The sequence below is a fragment of the Schistocerca cancellata genome, chromosome 2, assembly GCF_023864275.1.
Source record: "Schistocerca cancellata isolate TAMUIC-IGC-003103 chromosome 2, iqSchCanc2.1, whole genome shotgun sequence".
Taxonomy (NCBI): Eukaryota; Metazoa; Arthropoda; class Insecta; order Orthoptera; family Acrididae; genus Schistocerca; species Schistocerca cancellata.
Window position 1 is genome coordinate 361,567,224 of NC_064627.1, and position 27,102 is coordinate 361,594,325.

A 27,102-nucleotide genomic window follows, 5' to 3' on the forward strand; every position below is an offset into this window, starting at 1 on the left:
CTGCATTTCTTCTTGGTGTAGCAATTTTAATGGCCAGTAGTGTAAGATGGGCCCTGCAGAACATATTGGCACATCCTGATCTTGTTCAGTATTATTCTGCAGCCACTCAAGGTCATTGGTCATCTTATCATGTCACCATCAACACAAAAAGTATTCTCCAGTAATCCAGTGCATTCAAACATCCATTTTGATGTCTGGTGATAAATGGTGCTAAAGCTTTACTTGGATGTTCATCTGCTGCGAAGTAAGAGAAGCAGTCATCTCAATCACACTGAGATATGGATCCTTCCCACCAAAGCCAGCTTTTCTGAATTGCACAGGTGGGAACTTTCCCTGCAATACATCCTATGCTCCCATAACCCTCCTGGGCTCAACCTTCGTTAGTCCCTGCCCTCACCCATCCAGCTCCCTCCCTGTTCCCATTCCAGCACTACATAGCTGTCATTTCATTGCCACACCCAGTCTTTCAATTTCTTTTTATTTCTCTCCTTTCCGCTACTTAGCCCCCCACCCCCTCCCCAGCTTCTCTCCTGCCCTCTGTCTAAACTACAGCACTTCACTGTCCGCCACTCCCGCCATACTATCCCTCCCCCTCACCACCCCAGCCTCCTCCTTACCCCCACCCAGTCACTACTCTCATCATACACTGGTGCTACTGCTTGCAGTGTGGTTTCAGTTGTCTGAGACTGCAGATGTGTGAGTAAGTTGTGTGTGTGTGTGTGTGTGTGTGTGTGTGTTGCGCGTGTGTGTATGTGTGTCTGTTGCTGACAAAGGCCTTAATGGCCGAAAGCTATAATGGTGTGAATCTTTTTGTTGTGCCTATAGCGACTCAGTATCTCCACTATATGGTAAGTAGCAACTTTCCTTCTCTAATATTGTTATAGTTGATGTAGATAGATTGAGTTGTTACACAGTAAATCATGTGTGCTACATGCTGTGGACTTTATAACTAAACACATGGCAACCCACATGAGACATAACAAGACGAGTTCTACTGACTAAAGCGAAAGCATATAGCTTTATCTGGACAGCAGAAGTTGTTAACTGTTAAAGTGGTTGCCATGACTCCATTTCTACCAAACCAGAATAGATCCAGTGTACAACAAAGTTTATGTTAGAATAAATGTTTGGAACTCATGAAAGAAAGTACAGGATGTCCCAGTGGGAACAGTCAGTATTCAGAGATATGACAGGAATGTTTACATGAAGCAAAAAATTTCATATGGACATATGCCCTTTTCCAAATGGTTTCTGAGATAGAAAAAATTTAATGTACACTTGCTTTAAGGCTAGTGATGCCCAATGTATGTGTATTACTCAAGTAACCTCTTTGATGTTTTATTCAAGCCCAGTCTATGTCAATGTTGTCAGACTCTTTGCTCATGATGTGTTTCTCCCATTCCTCCTGGGGTGCCCTGTATACATCATAATTATGGAATAATTAATTGTTGTATCCTATCGTATATTTTTTTCTCAAAAACATTAATCTTTTTCTCTTTACCTATACTAATATGATACAAACTGGAAAATATCATAACATAATGCTATATACACTTAGGTGTATAGTGTCCCCTTTGCTTTTCAATGTGGCCCTCAATTACTTCATGACAATCTGGCAAAAAGAAAATCCATGTAAAATCAAAATTGGAGGAAAACCAGCAATAAGAGCAAACTGTCTTGGGTTTGTTGATGATTTAGCTCTCTTAGTCTTTGACATGGAAGAACTTCATGCTCAGATCACAAGTCTCCAGAAAAGTGTTTCAAAAATAGGATTAGAAATATCCTTTGAAGAAACTGAAATTATGCCCATGAAACCTCTTTGCATGGATAAAATCTTCATAAATAATCAAGCAATTAACATAGTTCTACAATTTAAATATCATGGAGAAATTATTTTGCACAACTTGGGTGAGAAAGCAACATTGATAAATAGAACCAACAAAATGAAAAAAAAGCACAATTTCTAACCTGGTCAACATATAATAAGAAATGCCTGTTAATAGACACTAAGACCAAACATTATACAACTGTAACTCTCCCGGAAGCAACTTATGCTTATGAAATTCTGTTCCAACTTAAAAATGAAAGAAGGACCGATCACATCAATAAAAAATACTAGGTTGATGGAGTCTGGAGAATCCTCCCTAATGAAACTGTCTATTGTGAGATTGACCCAATCACCAGCACAGTGAAGAAGAAAAGAATCTCATATTTCTTTCATGTCTTATGACTGTCTGATAACAGGATTTTAAAGCAACTAGTGATGAGGAGTCTCTGGAAGAAGACAGGAGGACAGTGGGTCAAAGAAATTCAGAAAGATCTTGAAGCAGTTGGACTTACTATTACTGATGCAGAGAATAAAAACAAAATTAACACTCTCCTTAAGAATCATAAATTTCCAGTAGAAATGACGCAAAGAAGACCGGTAGTGATTTCAGACGAGCTAAGAAAATTGCATATGGAATGAATGAAAAAGCACTGGGCTGAGCGCAAGAAGCAAATAGCCCGATCTTCAAAGAGAAAGTGAACAAGGAATGACTCAAGTGGTCCAATGTAGCCAATCAAGTTAATAATAACAATAATAATAATAATAATATACACTCAGGTAATGGAAGTCATGGGATAACAGTACATATACAGGGTGTTTCAAAAATGACCGGTATATTTGAAACGGCAATAAAAACTAAACGAGCAGCAATAGAAATACACCGTTTGTTGCAATATGCTTGGGACAACAGTACGTTTTCAGGCAGACAAACTTTCAAAATTACAGTAGTTACAATTTTCAACAACAGATGGTGCTGCGGTCTGGGAAACTCTATAGTACGATATTTTCCAAATATCCACCATGCGTAGCAATAATATGGCGTAGTCTCTGAATGAAATTACCCGAAACCTTTGACAACGTGTCTGGCGGAATGGCTTCACATGCAAATGAGATGTACTGCTTCAGCTGTTCAATTGTTTCTGGATTCTGGTGGTACACCTGGTCTTTCACGTGTCCCCACAGAAAGAAGTCACAGGGGTTCATGTCTGGCGAATAGGGAGGCCAATCCATGCCGCCTCCTGTATGTTTCGGATAGCCCAAAGCAATCACACGATCATCGAAATATTCATTCAGGAAATTAAAGATGTCGGCCGTGCGATGTGGCCGGGCACCATCTTGCATAAACCACGAGGTGTTCGCAGTGTCGTCTAAGGCAGTTTGTACCGGCACAAATTCACAAAGAATGTCCAGATAGCGTGATGCAGTAATCGTTTCGGATCTGAAAAATGGGCCAATGATTCCTTTGGAAGAAATGGCGGCCCAGACTAGTACTTTTTGAGGATGCAGGGGCTTTTCGGTTCCCCATATGCGCCAGTTCTGTTTATTGACGAAGCCGTCCAGGTAAAAATAAGCTTCGTCAGTAAACCAAATGCTGCCCATATGCATATTGCCGTCATCAATCCTGTGCACTATATCGTTAGCGAATGTCTCTCGTGCAGCAATGGTAGCGGCGCTGAGGGGTTGCCGCGTTTGAATTTTGTATGGATAGAGGTGTAAACTCTGGCGCATGAGACGATACGTGGACGTTGGCGTCATTTGGACCGCAGCTGCAACACGGCGAATGGAAACCCGAGGCCGCCTTTGGATCACCTGCTGCACTAGCTGCGCGTTGCCCTCTGTGGTTGCCGTACGCGGTCGCCCTACCTTTCCAGCACGTTCATCCGTCACGTTCCCAGTCCGTTGAAATTTTTCAAACAGATCCTTTATTGTATCGCTTTTCGGTCCTTTGGTTACATTAAACCTCCATTGAAAACTTTGTCTTGTTGCAACAACACTGTGTTCTAGGCGGTGGAATTCCAACACCAGAAAAATCCTCTGTTCTAAGGAATAAACCATGTTGTCTACAGCACACTTGCACGTTGTGAACAGCACACGCTTACAGCAGAAAGACAACGTACAGAATGGCGCACCCACAGACTGCGTTGTCTTCTATATCTTTCACATCACTTGCAGCGCCATCTGTTGTTGAAAATTGTAACTACTGTAATTTCGAAAGTTTGTCCGCCTGAAAATGTACTGTTGTCCCAAGCATATTGCAACAAACCGTGTATTTCTATCGCTGCTTGTTTAGTTTTTATTGCCGTTTCAAATATACCGGTCATTTTTGAAACACCCTGTACATACAGATAGCAGTAGTGTTACAGACAAAAGGTATTAAAAGGGAAGAGCAGTGGCAAAGCTTTTGTTTGTACTCAGGTGTTTGATATGAAAATGTTTTCAATGTTATTATGGCAACATGGCAAGAATAACAGACTCTGATTAGAGAATGGTAGTTGGAGCTAGATGCATGGGACATTGTATTTCAGAAATTGTTAGGGAATTCCATATTCCAAAATCCACAATGTCATGAGTGTGCCGAGAATACTAAATCCAGTCATTACTTCTCAACATGGACAATGCACTGTCCAATGGCCTTTACTTAAAGGCTTAGAATAGCAGTGTTTGCTTAGAGTTGTTAGTGCTAACAGGCAAGCAACAATGCATGAAATAATCACAGAAATCAATGTGGGACATACATCAAACATATCCTTTAGGATAACACAGTAGAATTTGGTACTAATGGGCTATGGCAGCAGATGATCAGTGCAGAGGCCTTTGCTAACAGCAAGACATCACCTGAAGTATCAATCATGGATTTGTGACCATATCAGTTTGATTCTAGATGACTGGAAAACCATGGCCTGGTCAGATGAGTCCCGATTTCAATTGGTAAAAGCTGATGGTAAGGTTTGAGTGTGGTGCAGACCCCACAAAGCCATGGACCCAAGTTGTCAATAAGGTGCACTGCAAGATGGTGGTGGCTCCATAATGGTGTTGGCTGTGTTTACAGGGAATGGAACCAATCGTTGGATACAAATGAATATGTTTGGCTACTTGAAGACCATTTGCAGCCATTTGTAGACTTCATGTTCCCAAACAACAATGGAATTTTTACAGATGACAGTACACCATTTCACTGGGCCAGAGTTGTTTGTGACTGGTTCGAAGAATATTCTGGAAAATTCAGGTGAGGGATTTGTCACCCAGATTGCCTGACATAAATCCCATTGAACATTTATGAGGTGTAATGAAGACATCAGTTCGTGCAGAAAATCCTGCACCAGCAACACTGTCACAGCTATGGAGTGCTACAGAGACAGCATGCCTGAATATTTCTACAGGGAACTTCCAACAACTATTTGAGTTCATGCCATCTTGAATGGCTGCAGTGTGCCTTGCAAAAGGATGTCTGAGACAATATTAGAAGGTATCCCATGAATTTTCTCACCTCCTTGTACGTTTTGTAGAGCAGCAACTGGATGTGGCATGGACTTGACAAGTCATTGGAAGTCCCTTGCAGAAATACTCAGCTGCCTCTATAGCTGTCCATAATTGCAAAAGAGTTTGTGGTGCAGGAATTTATGTATGAACTGATCTCATAATTATATTCCATAAATTTTTGATGGGATTCATGTCAGGTAGTCTGGGTGGCCAAATCATTAGCTTGAATGATCCAGAATGTTCTTTAAACAAGCCACGAACGATTGTGACTCAGTGACTGTGCATTGTCACCCTAAAAATGCCATTCTCCAAGCAGCCAAGCATAATCATTTTCATTTAATGATCAGTTGAATTCCATGTAAACACAGCCCACACCATTACAGAGCCAGGGTTCATGGCTTCATGGGGTCTGCACCACACTCGAACCTTACCACCAGCTCTTACCAACTGAAACTGGGACTCATCTGACCAGGCCACAGTTTTCCAGTTTTCTATTGTCCAACTGATATGGTCACATGCCTTGGAGAGGTGCTGCAGGCGATGTAGTGCTGGTAGCAAAGGCACTCACATTGGTCATCTGATGCTGTAGTCCATTAATGACAAATTTCACAACAGTGTCCAAACGGGTACATTCATTGTACATCCCACATTGATTTCTGTAGTTATTTCATGCAGTTTTTGCTTGTCTGTTAGCACTCTCTACAACTCTACGCAAACGCCACTGCTCTTGACATTAAGTGAATGTCATCAGCCAATACGTTGTCAGTGGTGAGAGGTAATGCCTGAAATTTGATATTCTCAGCAGACTCTTGAGGCTTTGGATCTCAGAATACTGATATCCCTAACGGTTTCCAAAATTGAATGCCCTATCTGTCTAGCTCCAACTACCATTCCACTTTCAAAGTCCATTAATTCCTGTTGTACGGCCATAATCATATTTTCACATGAATCACCTGAGCACAAATGATGGCTCCACCAATGTATTGCCCTTTTATATCTTGTGTATGTGACACTAGCACCATCTCTATATATGCATATTGCTATACCATGACTTCTGTCACCTCAGTGTTTATTTACTTAATAGCACTAAAACATTTGTTTAGAAGACCTTTCACAGGCAACTAGGGAACATGTCAGTAAATTGATAGCCCAATAAAAGAAATGAATTGTAAATATATTGGTAGATATTTGGCTTGCTGCCAATAAGGCCATTTCCTGGCCCATTGTATGTGATGTGGCTGCATGATCCTTTGTGGCTGAGAGTCAACTCCATATCTACATGGCATTCATGGGATCCTGATGTAATATTACATAACATTAAACTGCAGTCTCTATAGGCCAAAATCTTGATGCTACCAAATTCTGACATGTGGTGGTAGATGTTTTTCTTTCTTATAGGGAGCATGACACAATCTTCTCAAAAACAACCCAATATTCAAACGTGATTTCTGAATGAGCAACCCTCTGCATAAAAATTTCTTAGGTACTGAATGTAGATGGGATTACTCCTAACTACTTTGTGTGGTATCACTTAAATGGCAATCTGCTGCATTGCCAATCATGCACACCAAATTTGTGTTTCTTGCATTACAACTTCAAGGTTTTACAATTTTAACTGCCAGTTGTACCATATGAACACTTGTCAAATGGGCTATCACATCATAAGCAGTAAGTACCAAAGATATATGAGTTGATATTTAAACATCTAGTTGATTACTCACTTACAGCATCCTGGTTGCGAGATGCTCACTGACTTACCAGTATCAACAGTGTCGCATTCATCCCAGATACTGTCATCTGAGGCGATGCTGAATCTCTCGATGTTGCCTTGTGTCTTCCTGCTGTAATTTTTGATGAGCGATGTCCATGTGCAGTGGTGTTCTGTTCCACAGCCTGCGTTCTTCAACTTCCTTCTCCAGTTGGCAAACCAATTGCAGATCTGGAAAGGAAAGAAGTATGTTACTTAACAGTGAAAAAGGGTAACAAGAAAATAGAATAGTGAAATAAAATGCTGACTTGAATGTTACCAGAAAACACATTATCTCATTCTAGTGTTTTGGATAGAATATTTAACAAGGCTCATTTTAGATGATTTTTGTCCCTCTTTTTTGGTTCGGAAGACCTTTTCATAAGCTAAAAAACTAAACTCGTCCTAAAAGGCCATGAATGCCCAATGGTACCACTAGCTGCCATGTCATCCTCAACCAGTAAGCATCACTGGATGCGGATATGGAGAGCCACGTGGTCAGCACACCACTGTCCCAGCCATATGTCAGATTACGAGGCAGGAGCTGCTAGTTCTCAGTCAAGTAGCTCCTCAGTTTGCCTCACAAGGGCTGAGTGCAGCCCACTTGCCGACAGCATTCAGCAGACCAGATGGTCACCCATACAAGTGCTATCCCAGCCTGACAATGCTTAACTTTAGTGATCTGAGAGGAACCAGTAGTACCGTTGTGGCAAGCCTGTTGGTCTAGACCTTTTCATACGTATGATAAATTGAATTCTTGATAGTATAATGTCGTTGGAGCTACATTATCTCTTTTCTCTTAATCAAAATAGGCAAATAAAGTGAACATCATGTTTAAGAACCCGTGCAGTATCACTCCTAGTGTTAGTGAAGATTGCATCAAGAAGTATGTTCTCATTTTAAATGAAGCTATGTGGGAGCTTAGCAAACATACATGGAAAATAATATTTTTTTACTCTTAAGTCTTATAGCATGACTTGAAACAACTTTGTTCTTAAAACTGCTTATAAAGTATTTCCTGTCATCAAGGTTGTTATTCAGTCACTGATACAGCCACAAACATGATGCCAGTTGGTTCATGTTACTCAAGGCAACTGGGCAGAAATAGCAATAAAACTTTTTCCTAGTCCATGAGCTACAATCTGCATACACTCCTGGAAATGGAAAAAAGAACACATTGACACCGGTGTGTCAGACCCACCATACTTGCTCCGGACACTGCGAGAGGGCTGTACAAGCAATGATCACACGCACGGCACAGCGGACATACCAGGAACCGCAGTGTTGGCTGTCGAATGGCGCTAGCTGCGCAGCATTTGTGCACCGCCGCCGTCAGTGTCAGCCAGTTTGCCGTGGCATACGGAGCTCCATCGCAGTCTTTAACACTGGTAGCATGCCGCGACAGCATGGACGTGAACCGTATGTGCAGTTGACGGACTTTGAGCGAGGGCGTATAGTGGGCATGCAGGAGGCCGGGTGGACGTACCGCCGAATTGCTCAACATGTGGGGCGTGAGGTCTCCACAGTACATCGATGTTGTCGCCAGTGGTCGGCGGAAGGTGCACGTGCCCGTCGACCTGGGACCGGACCGCAGCGACGCACGGATGCACGCCAAGACCGTAGGATCCTACGCAGTGCCGTAGGGGACCGCACCGCCACTTCCCAGCAAATTAGGGACACTGTTGCTCCTGGGGTATCGGCGAGGACCATTCGCAACCGTCTCCATGAAGCTGGGCTACGGTCCCGCACACCGTTAGGCCGTCTTCCGCTCACACCCCAACATCGTGCAGCCCGCCTCCAGTGGTGTCGCGACAGGCGTGAATGGAGGGACGAATGGAGACGTGTCGTCTTCAGCGATGAGAGTCGCTTCTGCCTTGGTGCCAATGATGGTCGTATGCGTGTTTGGCGCCGTGCAGGCGAGCGCCAGAATCAGGACTGCATACGACCGAGGCACACAGGGCCAACACCCGGCATCATGGTGTGGGGAGCGATCTCCTACACTGGCCGTACACCACTGGTGATCGTCGAGGGGACACTGAATAGTGCACGGTACATCCAAACCGTCATCGAACCCATCGTTCTACCATTCCTAGACCGGCAAGGGAACTTGCTGTTCCAACAGGACAATGCACGTCTGCATGTATTCCGTGCCACCCAACGTGCTCTAGAAGGTGTAAGTCAACTACCCTGGCCAGCAAGATCTCCGGATCTGTCCCCCATTGAGCATGTTTGGGACTGGATGAAGCGTCGTCTCACGCGGTCTGCACGTCCAGCACGAACGCTGGTCCAACTGAGGCGCCAGGTGGAAATGGCATGGCAAGCCGTTCCACAGGACTACATCCAGCATCTCTACGATCGTCTCCATGAGAGAATAGCAGCCTGCATTGCTGCGAAAGGTGGATATACACTGTACTAGTGCCGACATTGTGCATCCTCTGTTGCCTGTGTCTATGTGCCTGTGGTTCTGTCAGTGTGATCATGTGATGTATCTGACCCCAGGAATGTGTCAATAAAGTTTCCCCTTCCTGGGAGAATGAATTCACGATGTTCTTATTTCAGTTTCCAGGAGTGTATTTTGGATCCTTAACATACTTACAAGTTTTTGTTTCTTGTAGAGGAAGTGACTCAATGAAAACATCAATTGGAGGGTAGGGTGAGTGAATTTCTGTTTGCTAAAGTCCAGACTATCACCAGTATGCCGCTGCCTGGAGATATGTTAAATAATGCACACACTCATTGGGCAGATTAAAACTGTGTGCCAGATTGAGACTCAAATTTGCAACTTTTGCCTTTTGCAGACAAGTACTCACCGACTGAGGTACCCAGGCAAGCTTCACATCCAGCCTTCACAGCTTTACTTTCTGCAATACCTTATCTCCGTTTTTTCCAAATTTCGCAGAACTTCTCCCGCACATCTTGTGGGGCTAGAGAGACTAGCACTCCCTTTATTTCCAGTGTGTCAATTCAGTAAAATATGCTGAAGAACTTCTGTGAAATTTGGGAAAAAAGGAGGTAAGGCATTGGAGAAAATAAAGCTGTGAGGGCAGGTTGCGAGTCATTCTTGGATAGCTCAGTCAGTGAGCACTTGCCTGCAGAAGACAAAATGGCTCTGAGCACTATGGGACTTAACATCTATGGTCATCAGTCCCCTAGAACTTAGAACTACTTAAACCTAACTAACCTAAGGACATCACACAACACCTAGTCATCACGAGGCAGAGAAAATCCCTGACCCCGCCGGGAAGAAGACAAAAGTCCCACATTCGAGTCCCTATACGGCATTCTGTTTTAATGTGCCAGAATATTTCAAATCATTGCACACTCCACTGCAGAGTGAAACTTCATTACGGAAACAGAAACATTTGATAGTTACTCCAAATTATCTTTATAAAATCCTGGACTCCTCCTATCAGTGCTACAACCATCTGGTTCCTAGATTCATACTGATGAATGCTCTTAGAAAAACGTACATCAAACTTCTGTATGAATCATTGATAGCCAAAGCTGGAGAATAATTAATGGTCTAGTTGTAATTGGTACACGGTCTTTCATTTTGGTACTGTTGTTACCAGTTCTCGACCAGTTGCTTTTACAATATATTGAAAACAGTGTTTCATCATTTCGGAAAAGGTATGTATCCAGCATCAGTTCACGAGTTAAAGTTTCGGAAGCTGTTCACTCACTACTCAATCAATCACTCACAACATTTGCAAAGCTTCCTGCTTCATCTGGTTGCAGATTAAGCAGCGTTTGCTGTTACTGCTTCTGCCTTGGGTTGAGTGTTGTACGGCCTCTCGACGTTGACCTCTTTCTCTCATTGTCACATGTTGTTTTCCCATCCTCTTGTTGCACGGCATGACTATGACGCACCACGTCTGGACACCTCATAGTTGACCGCCACTGTAGTTAGCTGCCCAGCCCGATGACGAGTCGGTTGTTCGATTTCTCATGCTGCCACCTAGAATTTTCTTGCAGAATGCCAGAATCGGTCTTGGAGCGTCCGAATTCCTGCAATCTGATGTAATTCCCTCGTTGGGAAATCTGTAGGAAGATGTATCACCAGGAGAAGAGCTTTGTTCTGTACCATTTGCAACATCTTGAATGATGTATTAGTGGCGTTTCGCCACAACTTGGTGGCGTACTCGAGCAGTGCCCTGATAACTCCTAGGTATAGGTTGATGCCGCAGTGTGAGGGCAGCAGCATCGTATGATTTGGCAGGGTGGAAAGTAAGTGCAGCCTTCCCAGCGCTTTACTCTTGCCTACCATATATGCGCCTTGCACATCAGGCACCAGTCCAGGGTGATGTCGAGATACTGACTATTGAGTGGCCAAGGGATAGGACCACTCACAATTCACACTGGCTGTAGATTAGCTGGCAACTTCTGCTTGGTGATGACCACTGCTTGGTTTTTGGCTACATTGAACTTGAGCTGCCATTTGGTGGCTTAGGCCCCAAGCTCATTGCAGGTCATCTGTAAGTGACAGTGCGCTGAGGCTCTGTACAAATAATGCAGTATCATCGACATATAAAGCCATTTGAATTCCCGGGTCTTTGGGACTGATAAGAGGGAGTACAAAAGGGGCCCGAGCAGAGAACCCTGTGGTGGTCCCATTGTGATGTGGCTTACTCTTGATGTGGCGCCGTTGGCACACACATGGAATGTGTGTCCACTCAGACAGATTTGCAGCAGGCAGGCATGCGACACAGGTACCCCCTGCACAAGCAGCTTGCATAGAAGACCTTCATGACACATGCTGTAGAAGGCTCTCGAGACGTCAAGGGCAGCGCCTCTAGGTGCTTGCGGTACTCCATTGTCCCCATCGTCTGCTCCACCAGCCGTAGGAGTTCATGTTGCGTGGAATAGCCCTCTGGGAAGTCAGATTATTTGTTACGAAGCAGCCCTTTCTCCCTGCCACTGAGCCTCAGTCACTTGATGTAGAGCTTGTGAAAGACCGTGGAGAACGAGGGCAGCAAGCTGAAAATTCTGCACTAGGCTGGCGTTCTCTCCCGCCTTTGGAATGGCTACTACTTCTGTGTGTTTCTCTGTGGAAGGGTAGCGGCAGGTTCGGAGGATGTTGTTGAAGGTCGCCATCAGGATATGCATAGCATCTGCTAATAGCTGCTTCAGTAGGTTGTTGTCCATTTGGTCGCGCCCTCCTGCTTTCCTGGGTTTCATGTGAGCGAGCTGTTATCGACGACGCCTCTGTTTGCCAGGAACACCTGCAACATTCGCTTCCAGGCGGATGTGGTCTGTCGAGTTAGCGTGAAACTAGCCGCGAATACGTCGGCTAGGACTTGGCTTTGGAGTCTGGTTCTGGGATAACATCGCGCCCCACTTGCACCGGCGGTATGCGCTGGCTCCATCTCAGGAACTGATTCGTCATAGTCCAGGCGCTCTTGCCGTCGATCCTGAGCGTGGCAGTCTTGCCAGCCCACTCTCGATTCCAATGGTTGGCGACTGCAGCTGTAATGTCACGACGGAGTCGATTTAGCAGCCGTTTGATGGCGGGATTCCTCGTGATCTGCCACTCACGAAAGATCCGCTTCATCTCGTTTATGACCTGGCGGATGTCCGGTGGAAGTTGTCGAGATTTGTCCTTTAGCTTCCAAGGTCGGCCAGGAGCGGCCGCATCAGCTGCGCCCAGGACATGGCGCGAGAATGCAGCGAGTACTGCGTCTGCATGGCGGCGACTGTCTTGGCCAAGTGCACTCGGAAGTGCTCCCAGTGGACGTCTTACTGTTCGCTTACTTAAAATAGTGCGCTCCCGGAGAGCCTGATTTCTCTTTTTATTGTCGAGTTATTTCCAGAAATATAAGCACTTCTGGTCCGGAAATGTACTGCCACAAACATTACTGGGAAACAGTGTCTAGCAATGTTGCTGAACATGGCCAGCAATGTTGACAGTCAACAGTGCCAGGTCATATTGGTGGCAAGGTGCAATTTACTGACCCATCAAAATGCTCTTTGGGCGGTGATCTGATGGCGTCAAGACTCGAGACTTGCACGGTTACATATAAACTGTTCGGATTGTTGAGCTTGTCTGAATTTGAAAATATACTGTTGTGGAGAACTTAAGAACGAATAACTTTCGTATGATGTGTCACTACCTAGTACCATAGCTCGTTAGAATTTGGACCAGACATAGAAAGATGTGCCTTAGTATAGTACAAAAATAACTGAAAGATATATGCAATGAGACGAACAGAAATGATGCTTTTAGTCATTGCTTCATAGATGAACAGATGAAACAGTTCGAGCGAATCACAACTTCCCTGTTTCACACCATTTTTAATCCAAGCACTGTGTTCTTGGTCTTCCACTCTTATTGTTCCCCCTTGGCTCTTGTACAATTTGTACATTAGCCGTCTTTCCTTATAGCTAGCCCCTATTTTACTCACTATTTCGTACATCTTGCACCATTTGACGTTGTTGAACGCTTTTTCCAGGTAGACGATTCCTGTGAACGTGTCTTTATTTTCCTTCAGTCTTGCTTCCACTACCAACTGCAACATCATAATTCTCTGTGGTACTTTTACCTTTCCTGAAGCCAAAGTGATTGTCGCCTAACACAACATCAGTTTTCTTTTCCATTCTTCTGTATATTATTCTTGTCAGCAACTTGGGTAAGTGAGCTGTTAAGCTGATTGTGCTATAATTCTCGCACTTGTCGGCGCTTGCAATCTTCGGAATTGCGTGGATGATGTTTATCTGAAATGGTATCGCCAGACCCATACGCTCTACACATCAACGTCTACAGTCGTTTTGTTGCCACTTCTCCCAATGACTTTAGGAATTCTGATGGAATGTTATCTATCCTTCTGTCTTATTTGATCTTCAGCCTTCGAAAGCTCTTTTAAATTCTGATTCTAGTACTATTTCCCCTCTCTTCTATACTGAGTTATTTTTCTTCTTCTATTACATCATCAGACAAGTCTTCTTGCTCACAGAGACCTTCAATGTACTCTTTTCACCTACCCTCTGCGTTTAACAGTGGAATGCCCATTGTACTCTTAATGTTACCATCCTTGCTCTTAATTTCACCGAACGCTATTTTGACTTTCCTGTGTGCTGAGTCAATCCTACCGACAACCATTAATTTTTCAGTTTCTTCACATTTTTCATGCAGCTATTTCGCCTTAGCTTCCCTGCACTTCCTATTTATTTCACTCCTGAGTGACTAGTATTTCTGTGTTCCTGAATTTCCCTGCTCGTTTCTGTACTTCCTTCTTTCGCCGACCAACTAAAGTATTTCTTCTCTTACCCATGGTTTCTTTGCAGTACCTAAGCTTTTCTTTCCAACTTCAGTGATTGCCTTTTTTAAATAAGGGAAAGTCGGGAAAGAGAACGCACTTAGTATTTAACCGCTTATATCTAGCAGATGAGAAGGTTAAAACAAACTTTTCTTGTAACAAATTATTGCTGGTTTATTTAGGAATAACATATATCACTTACAGCTGCCTAACTTTTAACACAAACCTTAAATGTCAACATATGTAAGATACTGCACATTCGTACTCTTTCCGCATGGTCTGGTTTTAGATTAGATTAGATTTACTTTCATTCCAATTGATCCGTAGTGAGGAGGTCCTCCAGGATGTGGAACATGTCAGAAAAACAACAATACATGACAAATATTTACAACTAAAACAAATAAGCTAATGTACCATTCCACAGGTCCCAAGTGGAATTATCGTCATTTTTTAATGAACACTAAGAGTCATTTTACAAATACTAATGCACTGAATTTAAAATAAAAAAGTTTTTTATTTATTTATAAGGTAATAAACATGTAATACAACTACTGTAAAACTTATTTACAATGAACACATTACTGCACTGAAATGGTGCAGAAGTTAGATTATACTTACACACACACACACACACACACACACACACACACACACACACACAAATTTTCAGTGAACACATTACTGCACTGAAATTGTGCAGAAGTTATGTTGTACTTATATACAAATCAGTTGGTTTTACTAAGAAATTCATCAATGGAGTAGAAGGAGTTGGCCACCAATAAATCCTTTAGGCTTCTCTTAAACTGAATTTCATTGGTTGTTAAGCTTTTTATGGCTGCTGGCAAGTTATTGAAAATGTGTGTTCCTGAATAATGAACACCTTTTTGTACAAGACTAAGTGACTTTAAATCCTTGTGAAGATTATTCTTATTTCTAGTATTGATTCCATGAATTGAGCTGTTGGTTTGAAAAAGTGATATATTTTTAATGACAAATTTCATTAAGGAATAAATACACTCCTGGAAATTGAAATAAGAACACCGTGAATTCATTGTCCCAGGAAGGGGAAACTTTATTGACACATTCCTGGGGTCAGATACATCACATGATCACACTGACAGAACCACAGGCAACATAGCATGCACAATGTCGGCACTAGTACAGTGTACATCCACCTTTCGCAGCAATGCAGGCTGCTATTCTCCCATGGAGACGATCGTAGAGATGCTGGATGTAGTCCTGTGGAACGGCTTGCCATGCCATTTCCACCTGGCGCCTCAGTTGGATCAGCGTTCGTGCTGGACGTGCAGACTGCGTGAGACGACGCTTCATCCAGTCCAAAACATGCTCAATGAGGGACAGATCCGGAGATCTTGCTGGCCAGGGTAGTTGACTTACACCTTCTAGAGCACGTTGGGTGGCACGGGATACATGCGGACGTGCATTGTCCTGTTGGAACAACAAGTTCCCTTGCCGGTCTAGGAATGGTAGAACGATGGGTTCGATGACGGTTTGGATGTACCGTGCACTATTCAGTGTCCCCTCGACGATCACCAGTGGTGTACGGCCAGTGTAGGAGATCGCTCCCCACACCATGATGCCGGGTGTTGGCCCTGTGTGCCTCGGTCGTATGCAGTCCTGATTGTGGCGCTCACCTGCATGGCACCAAACACGCATACGACCATCATTGGCACCAAGGCAGAAGCGACTCTCATCGCTGAAGACGACACGTCTCCATTCGTCCCTCCATTCACGCCTGTCGCGACACCACTGGAGGCGGGCTGCACGATGTTGGGGCGTGAGCGGAAGACGGCCTAACGGTGTGCGGGACCGTAGCCCAGCTTCATGGAGACGGTTGCGAATGGTCCTCGCCGATACCCCAGGAGCAACAGTGTCCCTAATTTGCTGGGCAGTGGCGGTGCGGTCCCCTACGCCACTGCGTAGGATCCTACGGTCTTGGCGTGCATCCGTGCGTCGCTGCGGTCCGGTCCCAGGTCGACGGGCACGTGCACCTTCCGCCGACCACTGGCGACAACATCGATGTACTGTGGAGACCTCACGCCCCACGTGTTGAGCAATTCGGCGGTACGTCCACCCGGCCTCCCGCATGCCCACTATACGCCCTCGCTCAAACTCCGTCAACTGCACATACGGTTCACGTCCACGCTGTCGCGGCATGCTACCAGTGTTAAAGACTGCGATGGAGCTCTGTATGCCACGGCAAACTGGCTGACACTGACGGCGGCGGTGCACAAATGCTGCGCAGCTAGCGCCATTCGACGGCCAACACCGCGGTTCCTGGTGTGTCCGCTGTGCCGTGCGTGTGATCATTGCATGTACAGCCCTCTCGCAGTGTCCGGAGCAAGTATGGTGGGTCTGACACACCGGTGTCAATGTGTTCTTTTTTCCATTTCCAGGAGTGTATATTGGGAAGCTGTAGTTAGTATCCCTAGTTCCCTAAACAGGCTTCTGCAGGATGTTCTTGAGTTCACACCACATATAATTCTTACTGCACGTTTTTGTGCCCGGAAAACTTTAGTTTGGCTTGATGAATTACCCCAAAAAATAATCCCATATGACATTATGGAATGAAAGTAAGCATAGTATGCCAGCTTTTTCATTTTTATATCCCCTATGTCTGACAAAATTCGCATTGCAAACAGAGATTTGTTAAGACGCTTCAGCAGTTCTGTGGTGTGCTCCTCCCAGTTGAATTTATTGTCAAGCTGTAATCCCAAGAATTTAACACTGTCCACTTCTTCTATCTTCTTGTCATTGTATGTTAGACATATACTCTTGGGACACCCCTTACAAGTTCTGAACTGCATGTAGTGTGTTTTTTCAAAGTTTAGTGACAAAGAATTGGCTAGGAACCAGTGATTAATGTCCACAAATATTTTATTGGCTGATCTTTCTAAGACTACACTTGATTTGCTATTTATTGCAATGTTTGTATCATCGGCAAACAAAACAAACTTGACATCTGGTAATGTTACTGATGAAAGGTCATTGATATACACAAGGAAAAGTAAGGGCCCCAAAATGGAACCTTGTGGGACCCCACATGTAATTAGTTCCCAGTTGGATGATGCCTGATAGCTTGATACATGTCTCTTTCCTAATAACACCCTTTGTTTCCTGCCAGAGATATAAGATTTGAACCATTTTGCAGCATTTCCTGTTACACTATAATATTCTAGTTTACTTAAAAGGATATTGTGATTTACACAGTCAAATGCCTTTGACAGATCACAAAATATACCGGTTGCCTGCAATTTTTTGTCTAATGAATTAAGCACATTTTCACTGTAAGTGAAGATAGCCTTCTCAATATCAGAACCATTTCATCATACCCACTAGATGTTTTTGATTTTAAAGATTTTATGATGGACATTATTTCTGTTGGGGTAGTGAGGGTCAAATTCATATTATGGAAGTTACTTGAAATGTCTGGTCTAAGGTAATCCATAGCAGCATCTACCGAACCTGACAACCCCATCTTTTCAGTAACAGTTATAAAATGTTTGTTAAAAAGTTCTGCAACACTATACACATCTGTCACCAATGTATCATTTACTCTTAATGCTATTTGTTCCTCTTCATGTCTGGTTCTACCGGTCTCCTCCTTCACTATATCCCATATTGTCTTTATTTTGTTATCTGATATGACTATCTTTTCCTTGTAATATATTTGCTTTGACATCCGTATTACAGTCTTTAATATTTTGCAGTATTTCTTATAATGTGCTATAGCATCAACATTGGAAATGTTGCGGATTGACAGATACAGTTTTCCTTTTTGTTTTACAAGATACCCCTATTCCTCGAGTAATCCATGGCTTCTTTGTAGACTTTGCTCTAACCTTGGTAAGTTTTGGGGGAAAGCAGTGTTCAAATAAGGTAAGCACTTTATTAGCAAAAATGTTATATTTTTCATTCATGCCATGGTAAGAGTATGCAACATATAGTCAAAGAGTACTCACTAACATAAAACACAAAAAAATTCACAATGTCCTTCACAACCTATCCATTCTTCGTGCCACCCTTGGGAGCAATTACCATACTTAGTCCAGTCTTCCGTGATAGACTCCTTCTTGGATTTGCACACGGGTGTTCCTGAAAATGATGACGCTGTTAAGTCCAGATTATCCCCAGATATTCTGCGTTGTTCGTTACTGGCACTTTGTCTAGTCTTGTTTTTTTTTTCCTGGTTTAGCTTGTTTTTCTAACAATGCGTTATTGTATGGAGACCCAGACAAAATGTCGGATTTTTTTGCCATTTTCTTCTTTGTTGTGGTCGGTCATATTTTGACAGTGGATAAATAGTGAATAGGTCTACACCTGTTCGTACATCAGCACTCTGAACTTCAGTTGTGTCACGTTCTTGGTTTTTTCCTAGTGACTGAAGAGGCATATCTGTCACTGAGGAGCAACATTTGTCCGTGGGTCCCTGTTCAACTCATCTGCCTTCTTCAGTTGTTGGAAATTCGGCGCTCTCAGTGATTTCTAATGCACCAGAGTCTTCTGCTGTGAAGACATCCGGACTGAACGGGAATATTCCCGATTACTCGAAAGACTTCTCAGCTGTTTGGATTGTGGCTACTCTGGGATATGCAGCTCGAAACGAAGGACTTAGTAACCATTAGAAACAAAGAGGGAGGGGGGGAGGGGTGGATTAACAGTGCGCGCATAGTCTTTCCCGCTATATTACAGCTTACTCTTAACTGATGTCCCAAAGAGTTCAGAAAATATCATAAATGGCAGTCAGTGCTTGGTTCCATTGTTCGTCGTTAGTTCCTCAAAGAACGGTGATTCTTTTCCCAATTAATTTTATTTTCTAGTGCAAACTTAGATAGCGGTTATTTCTTACAATATACAACTAAAAGATTACATAATTTGAACAAAAACTTATATTTACCTGCTATAATCAATAAACATGGCGGAGCTCTTCAAGATTACATGTGATGGAGTCGCTATAGAAGCAGCAGCTGAATATGCGAGGGTAGCCCAGAAAGTAATGCACCGCATTTTTTTTCTCAGCCGAAAGGAATGCTACGAATGCGAAACGTTACGTATGTATTATTTGGAGTCTCCTAAGTGAGCGCGCCAAGTTTCCATCGCTTCTGACAGATAGCATAGCTGCAAGACAGTTTCAAAATGGCGTTTGTAGGTGATGTACGTTACAAGCAACGTGCAATCATGAAATTTCTCATTGCAGAGAAAGAAACTGTTGGGAGTATTCTGTGCAAAATCTGTGGAGCATCTGCTGTCGGCAGAAGTAGGGTCCGTCGTGGACTCGGAGGGTGAGGCCATTAGAATGCGGTCGGACGAGCTCCACGATTTGCAGCGGTCGGGGAGACCATCCACGGCTGTCACACCTGACCTAGCCCCCTTGGACCATTTGTTTGGGCTATTAAAGGATGCCGTTCGTGGAAAACATTTTTAGGACGATGAGGAGGTGAGTCTCAGAGTGAAGTATTGGCTTCGCTACCAGGACAAGGATTGGTACCGACAGGGCGTACACGCCCTTGTTTCGCGCTGGAGGAAGGCCGTAGAACGGGATGGAGATTACGTGGAAAATAGGGTATGCAGATAAAACACCATTCTTTCGTGTGTGGAGCTCTCATTATGTTCAATAAAGAATTGTTAAAGGAAAAAAATGCGGTGCATTACTTTCTAGGCAACTCTCGTAGGTTTTTGTTGTCGGTCACCCTTGCCAGTGTAGAGAAAATGCCAATGCGAACTCTTACCAGACAAGTACTCTAACCCAGCCTTACCCTATGTTCATACATCGTCAACTGAACTGCCTTTTGAACTCTTCCCTACCACAGTATCTATAGCCTCAGAGAACTTCAAGCATGTCTCTTTATTCGTCAGTACTTCGATATCCCTCTTCTTTGCATGTTATTCCTGACTAGTCTCCTGAACTTCAGCCTCCTCTTCAACACTATTAAACTGTGATCTGAGTCTATATCTTCCCCTGAATACACCTTACAATCCAGTACATGATTTCGGAATCTCTGCTTGACTACGATGAACTAACTGAAATCTTCCCAGTATCTCCCGGCCTTTCCCAAATGTACCTCCTCCTCTTGTGATTGTTGAACAGCGTATTCACTATTATTAGCTGAAATTTTTTGCAGAACTCAATTACTCTTTCTCCTCTCTCATTTCGAGTTCCCCGGAACCCTTCCTTCCACTCCTTCCTGTACAACGGCGTTCCTGTCCCTCAACACTTAGAATTTCATCGTCCTGTGAGTACTGAATTACCCGTTCAGTAACCCCGTGTACTTTCTCTATCTCTTCATCTTCAGCTTGCGACGTCGGCATGTACAACTGAACTATCGTTGCCTTTAAACATGCTACAATCACCGATCATGAGAAAAAGACTAAATGAACAACAAAAGGAAAACGTTCTACGAGTCGGAGTGTCAGAGTTTGAACACGATACGGAATAATATCTCATCAAATCCCGTTTAGTTCATATTTTTTCCACAAGCGGCGCCGTATCTGCCACTACATGAAACTAGTACGTACACTACTGGCCATCAAAATTGCTACACCACGAAGACGACGTGCTACAGACGCGAAATTTAACCGACAGGAAGAAGATGCTGTGATATGCAAATGATTAGCTTTTCAGAGCATTCACACAAGGTTGGCACCGGTGACGACACCTACAATGTACTGACATGAGGAAAGTTTCCAACCGATTTCTCATACACAAACAGCAGTTGACCGGCATTGCCTGGTGAAACCTAGTTGTGATGCATCGTGTAAGGAGGAGAAATGCGTACCATCACGTTTCCGACTTTGATAAAGGTCGGATTGTAGCCTATCGCGATTGCGGTTTATCGTGTCGCGACATTGCTGCTCGCGTTGATCGAGATCCAATGACTGTTAGCAGAATATGGAATCGGTGGGTTCAGGAGGGTAATACGGAATGCCGTGCTCCGTCCCAACGGCCTCTTATCACTAACAGTCGAGATGACAGGCATCTTATCCGCATGGCTGTAACGGTTCGTGCAGCCACGTCTCGATCCCTGAGTCAACAGATGGGGACGTTTGCAAGACAACAGCCATCTGCACGAACAGTTCGACGACGTTTGCAGCAGCATGGACTATCAGCTCGGAGACCGTGGCTGCGGTTACCCTTGACGCTGCATCACAGACAGGAGCGCCAGCGATGGTGTACTCAACGACGAACCTGGGCGCACGATTGGCAAAACGTCATTTTTTCGAATGAACCAAGGTTCTGTTTACAGCATCATGATGGGCGCATCCGTGTTTGGCGACATCGATGCCAACGCACATTGGAAGCGTGTATTCGTCATCGCCAGTATGGCGTGATGGTATGCGGTGCCATCGGTTACACGTCTCGGTCACCTTTTGTTCGCATTGACGGGACTTTGAACAGTGGACGTTACATTTCAGATGTGTTACGACCCGTGGCTCTACCCTCATTAGATCCCTCCGAAACCCTACATTTCAGCAGGATAATGCACGATCGCATGTTGCAGGTCCTGTACGGACCTTTCTGGATACAGAAACTGTTCGACTGCTGACCTGGGCCAGCACATTCTCCAGATCTCTCAGCAACTGAAAACGTCTGTTCAATGGTGGCCGAGCAATACGCCAGTCACTACTCTTGATGAACTGTGGTATCGTGTTGAAGCTGCATGGGCAGCTGTACCTGTACACGCCATCCAAGCTCTGTTTGGCTCAATACCCAGGCGTATCAAGGCCGTTGTTACGGTCGGAGGTGGTTGTTCTGGGTACTGATTTCTCAGGATCTATGCACTCAAATTGCGTGAAAATGTAATTACATATCAGTTCTAGTACAATATATTTGTCCAATGAATACCCGTTTATCGTCGGCATTTCTTCTTGGTGTAGCAATTTTAATGGCCAGTAGTGTAGATTATCCGGCAGAGGCGCTACCACAGCGGAAAAATACTGGAGTTTAACATTTTCTCCCTACCGACAAGAGCCTCGGAAGCTTGTACCGCACAGCTCGACACACCTGTGTGTAGGTGAGTCCCGTCTGCAGGGCGAGCGCCCGCTTCTCCTCACGGCTGGGGTACGGGTTGTCTCGGCGGCGCAGAAGCCAACGCTTCAGCTGCTGCTTGATGTCCGCCGTGAACAGCCGCTTCGCCAGTCGCTGCTCAGCGCCCGAAGTGCACGCCCTCCTGCAACAAGCGGGAGGTGTGCACCAGAGTACACTCTCACACACAACACAACACAACACAAAACTGTTATCTTGGTCTGGGTCAGTGGGCAACACTGTTCCAGATACGAATTAATAATGAAAAGTATGTTGTGTGAAAATTAAAATTAGAGAACATTTGACGCGCCTTTGAATTAGGCTCAAAATCATATACAGCAGCTGGCATGTGCATTTTCAACTTCCCGCGGCGTAATTAATAGTCCATTAAATTTCGGGCATGCAGCCGCGCAAACAAAATTTCCTCCACTGATATTTCTGTCCCGTATCGTCCGGCCATTCTCAGAGTGAGTCACGGACAAAGTATGGAATCCGACTCTTGGGGTAATTAAACTGCAGAGAAGTCGTCATGGTATCACCGCCGCCGATCACACATTGATAAGCGAATCGAATGTCTATACTCCTTCGCCACAGGTGGCGCATGTGTAAGCGTATTTCTTTGCCGCCGACCAGCATCTGTGACCCGCACGCGCATTACCGCCGCGGTGGAGCATATAACGCCGCGCTTGGTATCTTGTCGTCAGTCGTTGTGACTCACTCTGAGGATGGCCGGACGATATGCGGCCGAAATATCAAAGGAGGGAATTTTAATTCCGCAGCTGCATGCCCGAAATTTAATGGACTACGCAGCTGGGATGTTCATAGTACCCTTTTATACTTCTAAAATTCTAAGTTGATCATTGAACTTCAGATTCTCAGTCGGCACTTCATATATGGTACATGTTTTTGAGCATTATTTCAAAGGCACATTCGATGTTTCTCTAACACTTTTATTTCTTACTTTTAGGAAGCTATCCAAGCACCACTCACGCCCACTCCTCACGGCTTAACTTTCGCCAGTACCTCGTTTCCTACCTTCCAAACTTCACATAAGGAGAGCTTCTGTGAAGTTTGGAAGGTAGGAGACGAGGTACTGGCGGAAGTAAAGATGTGAGGACGGGGCGTGAGTCGTGCTTGGGTAGCTCCTTTGGTAGAGCACTTTCCCGCGAAAGGCAAAGATCCCAAGTTCAAGTCTCGGTCAGGCACACAGTTTTAATCTGCTAGGAAGTTTCAGGTCCTGTATGGTTTTCAAGGGACCTTTATACCATTCCTCCCGCAAAATACAAGTTGACTTAAACCATAACGGAGATGCACAACAACCACACACACTTCTTCCCAAAGTAGACCACAAAGGCTCAATAAAATGGAGATCTAGTGACTGTTGTGGCCAGGAGAGATGCGACAACTCGTCCTCGAGCTCACATATCCAGTCCTGGGCTATGCAAACTGTGTGAACTTGGGCCCTGTTATCTCGGAACACAGTAATACCATTAGGGAACATAGTACCACAGGATGGACCTGATCAGCCAAAATGGTCATATAATCCTTGGTAGTAATGTGACTTGCAGAAGAATAATTGGGCCCAGAGAATACCTCGATATGGCTGCTCAAATCATCGCCTAGCCCTCGCCATGTTTCACTCTTTGGTCGTAGACTCTACCAGATGTTGGGAACAGTTTGAAAGTAGATTCATCCTACTAAACGACTTTCTTCCATTGCTCCACACCTCAGGTTTTATGGCTTCGCTGCCACGTTTTGCCGTTGCAGACATTTGCATCACTGGTGAGTGGCTTTGAAATTGCAGTTCGCCAGCAACTTCCAGCTTATGGAGTCTCTTCGTGTTGTTTTGGTGCCGACAGGGTTCGCGAGTGCGACAGTCAGTTCTGCAGCTGCCATTCTCTTATTTTTCGTAACAATCCTCTTCAATGGCCATCTGTCACTATCACTCAACACACATTTTCAGCCGCGTTGTGACTTAGCGGATGACGTTTTTCAGCTTTCCCTGTGTGAGACATAAATCTTCGACATGGCGCCTTTTGAAACACCAGACACTTCGGCTAACTTGGTTGCGAAAGCACCCACCATACCAGCACCACCAACAATTTTCCAACGTTCGAATTCACTTACCTCCAAGATAATGCACTGACAACATTGTTCTGGCCTCGACTGACACTTGCGACGTATTGAGGACAATGGACAGGTGCCGTTCGTGGTACATACAACAGCGTCACCTGAGGTTCGGCTAGCATCTGCACTTATGTTCAAGCATCCACTTCTCGTGGTTCAAAATGGTTCAGATAGCTCTGAGCACTATGGGACTTAACATCTGAGGTCATGAGTCCCCTAAAACTTAGAACTACTTAAACCTAACTAACCTAAGGACATCACACACATCCATGCACGAGGCAGGATTCGAACCTGCGACCGTAGCGGTCGCGCGGTTCCAGACTGAAGCGCCTAGAACCGCTTGGCCACTCCTGCCGGCCTTCTCGTGGTGTTTCCGTATTTTTGTCCAACCCCTGTAAATTAAGAGAAACCGTAGACATTTCAGTTTATGCGGTGATTTGATATCTTTTGACACTACATTTACATAGCACCTGTTCGTGAAATATTTCAATTTTCCATCAACACTGATCACTAATTAAATCTTTCTTAATTACACGGATTACTTTCAAGAAATTAATTAATTAATTTTTTCGAAACTAGACTTTAAGGTGGTCAGTTTGATACCCTATTTTCCGATGTCGTACTTCCCGTTTGGCTGCAAAAATTCAGTCAAAAAGCTATCCTCAATTCACTATTTTTTCTTAATTACCCTGACTACATTCGAGCAATTAATCCTTCTTTTTGAAAAACTCACCCTCGTCAATCTGGTACGCCTTTTTTGTCCGTTTCCCAACCTTCGTTTGGCTCTGAAATTACGGTCCAAAATCAATTGCGTTATTTCTAGGGAGTCTTGATTTCGCTCCAGTCAAACATTTGACTGACAATGGGTCCAATCCCCCGGTTCCGATCAAGGTTTTTGGGACTTAGATCCTATGTAGGTAATGTGCAAAGTTGATCTGCTCTATTATCACACTCAGTGAGCGAGATTTCGCTCTGAGCCGAGACGCGAGAGGTGGAGGCGTGGTTAACAACGACAAAACAAGCCGCCACCATTCGTCAGGCATTCCACTGGACGAGTGCCAGAGGAGTACCGTGCCAGAGACGCGCTTGCTGTGTTTCTGTGTTGCACGTGCTTATACGTGCCGTTCAAGCAACCCTAATTACCTCGGTGCGAGGCAAACCTTAAAATACCGTTGAATTTGTACTGTTTCTCCTCTTGACTCAACGAACTGAATTTGTGCAATCAACGACTGGCCAGGAAGCTCCTTCCCTGTTCTACACTCTCTTTACACAGTACCAGTAAACCCCTGATTCGTGCATAAAACGGCTTCAAATAATTTACGTACCTGTGAATGGTGCATACGTGTACGAAGTTATATTGACAGCCGATCACGCCTTCTCGGTGCTTCACTATCTTTTTCAAGCTGAGTAATTGCTAGTTCGCTTTTCGGTGACATTATTCTGTGCCCCGTGTTCATGTTTACATCTGTTCAAAGGCAAGCACTGAAAAACATATGACAAACACAAAAACCTACTAACTTTACCAACAAATCTGGATATTGCTCAGTTCGATTAGCTGGCCAAATGGACATCCACAATGAGGCACCTTTCAAATTCTGTCAAGTGCTCATGACATTCCTGTGCCGTTCACATTGATTACTCAACATCTGACGCTGTTCAGCTTCTTCATACGCTACCACGCCTAGTTACAACACTATACACCAACAGCACTAATCGCCGGCCGTTGTGCCGAGCGGTCCTAGGCGCTTCAGTCTGGAACCGAATCCTGCCTCGGGCATGGATGTGTGTGATGTCCTTAGGTTAGCTAGGTTCAAGTAGTTCTAAGTTCTAGGGGACAGATGACCTCAGATGTTAAGTCCCATAGTGCTCAGAGCCATTTGAACCATTTGAACAGCTCTAATCACTCTGGTGGCTGTTCTACATTTCACAGAGAATCGCAAATCTATATCATTTAAATACCTAATGATGGTGTGTATGCGTACGAAGTTACACTCACATCCGACCGTTTCTTCTAGATGCTTTAGCTTCTTTGTCAGGCAATGTGTCGGTAAACCATCTGGAAACGTCATGGAAGTGGCAGATCTCAGTACAAATTATAGAACAGGAAATAATAAACATGCTTCTCTTTGATCGCTGCTTCTCCAACGTTAAGATGCTGAGCTACATCATTTACAGTTTTTTTCTGGACCGTTTCAAGAAGTGTGATCCGCAGCTACCAACCACAACGAACATAACACAATCACAGTACGGTGAAATTTTCCAACATGTGACTATTGAAAACTATGAGGCGTGATGCCCTACAGCAATTTAACGTTGTTGTTTGGTTCTCATCTACTATTTCCCCCCACCCCCTACCCCTCTCCGTCCCCAAGACTATGTACACCCATCATGCCTACCTGCTCTGCGAGTCGGATCGAATGGTGTGGTGTCCTACCGGATCAGCTTTTCGCTTCCATGGCGGTGCTCGCCTTACGTGAGTCTCATGTTTCTAGTACTTCTGCCTGCTGCAAGGACTAATCAGTCGTCCAAGAAGTGCAGTTTGCTTCATGTTTGCGTACATTCATTCATTAAGTTTTGTATGCGCTTTAGTTGTAAGCGTAGTAGTCGACTTGCAGTGTGCTTG

General features: G+C 44.3%; 1 protein-coding gene across 2 annotated transcripts in view; it reads right to left on the bottom strand.

The window, feature by feature from the left end:
• Positions 1–27,102, bottom strand: part of LOC126145734 (homeobox protein Mohawk) — a 98,143-nt gene that overhangs the window by 13,361 nt on the left and 57,680 nt on the right. For both annotated transcript variants that reach the window (XM_049915578.1, XM_049915577.1), the window contains exons 3-4: positions 22,332–22,497; positions 7,067–7,247 (exon numbers count right to left, since the gene is read on the bottom strand). In XM_049915578.1, the coding sequence (XP_049771535.1) occupies positions 7,067–7,247; positions 22,332–22,497 (347 nt within the window). The remainder of the gene's footprint in view (positions 1–7,066; positions 7,248–22,331; positions 22,498–27,102) is intronic.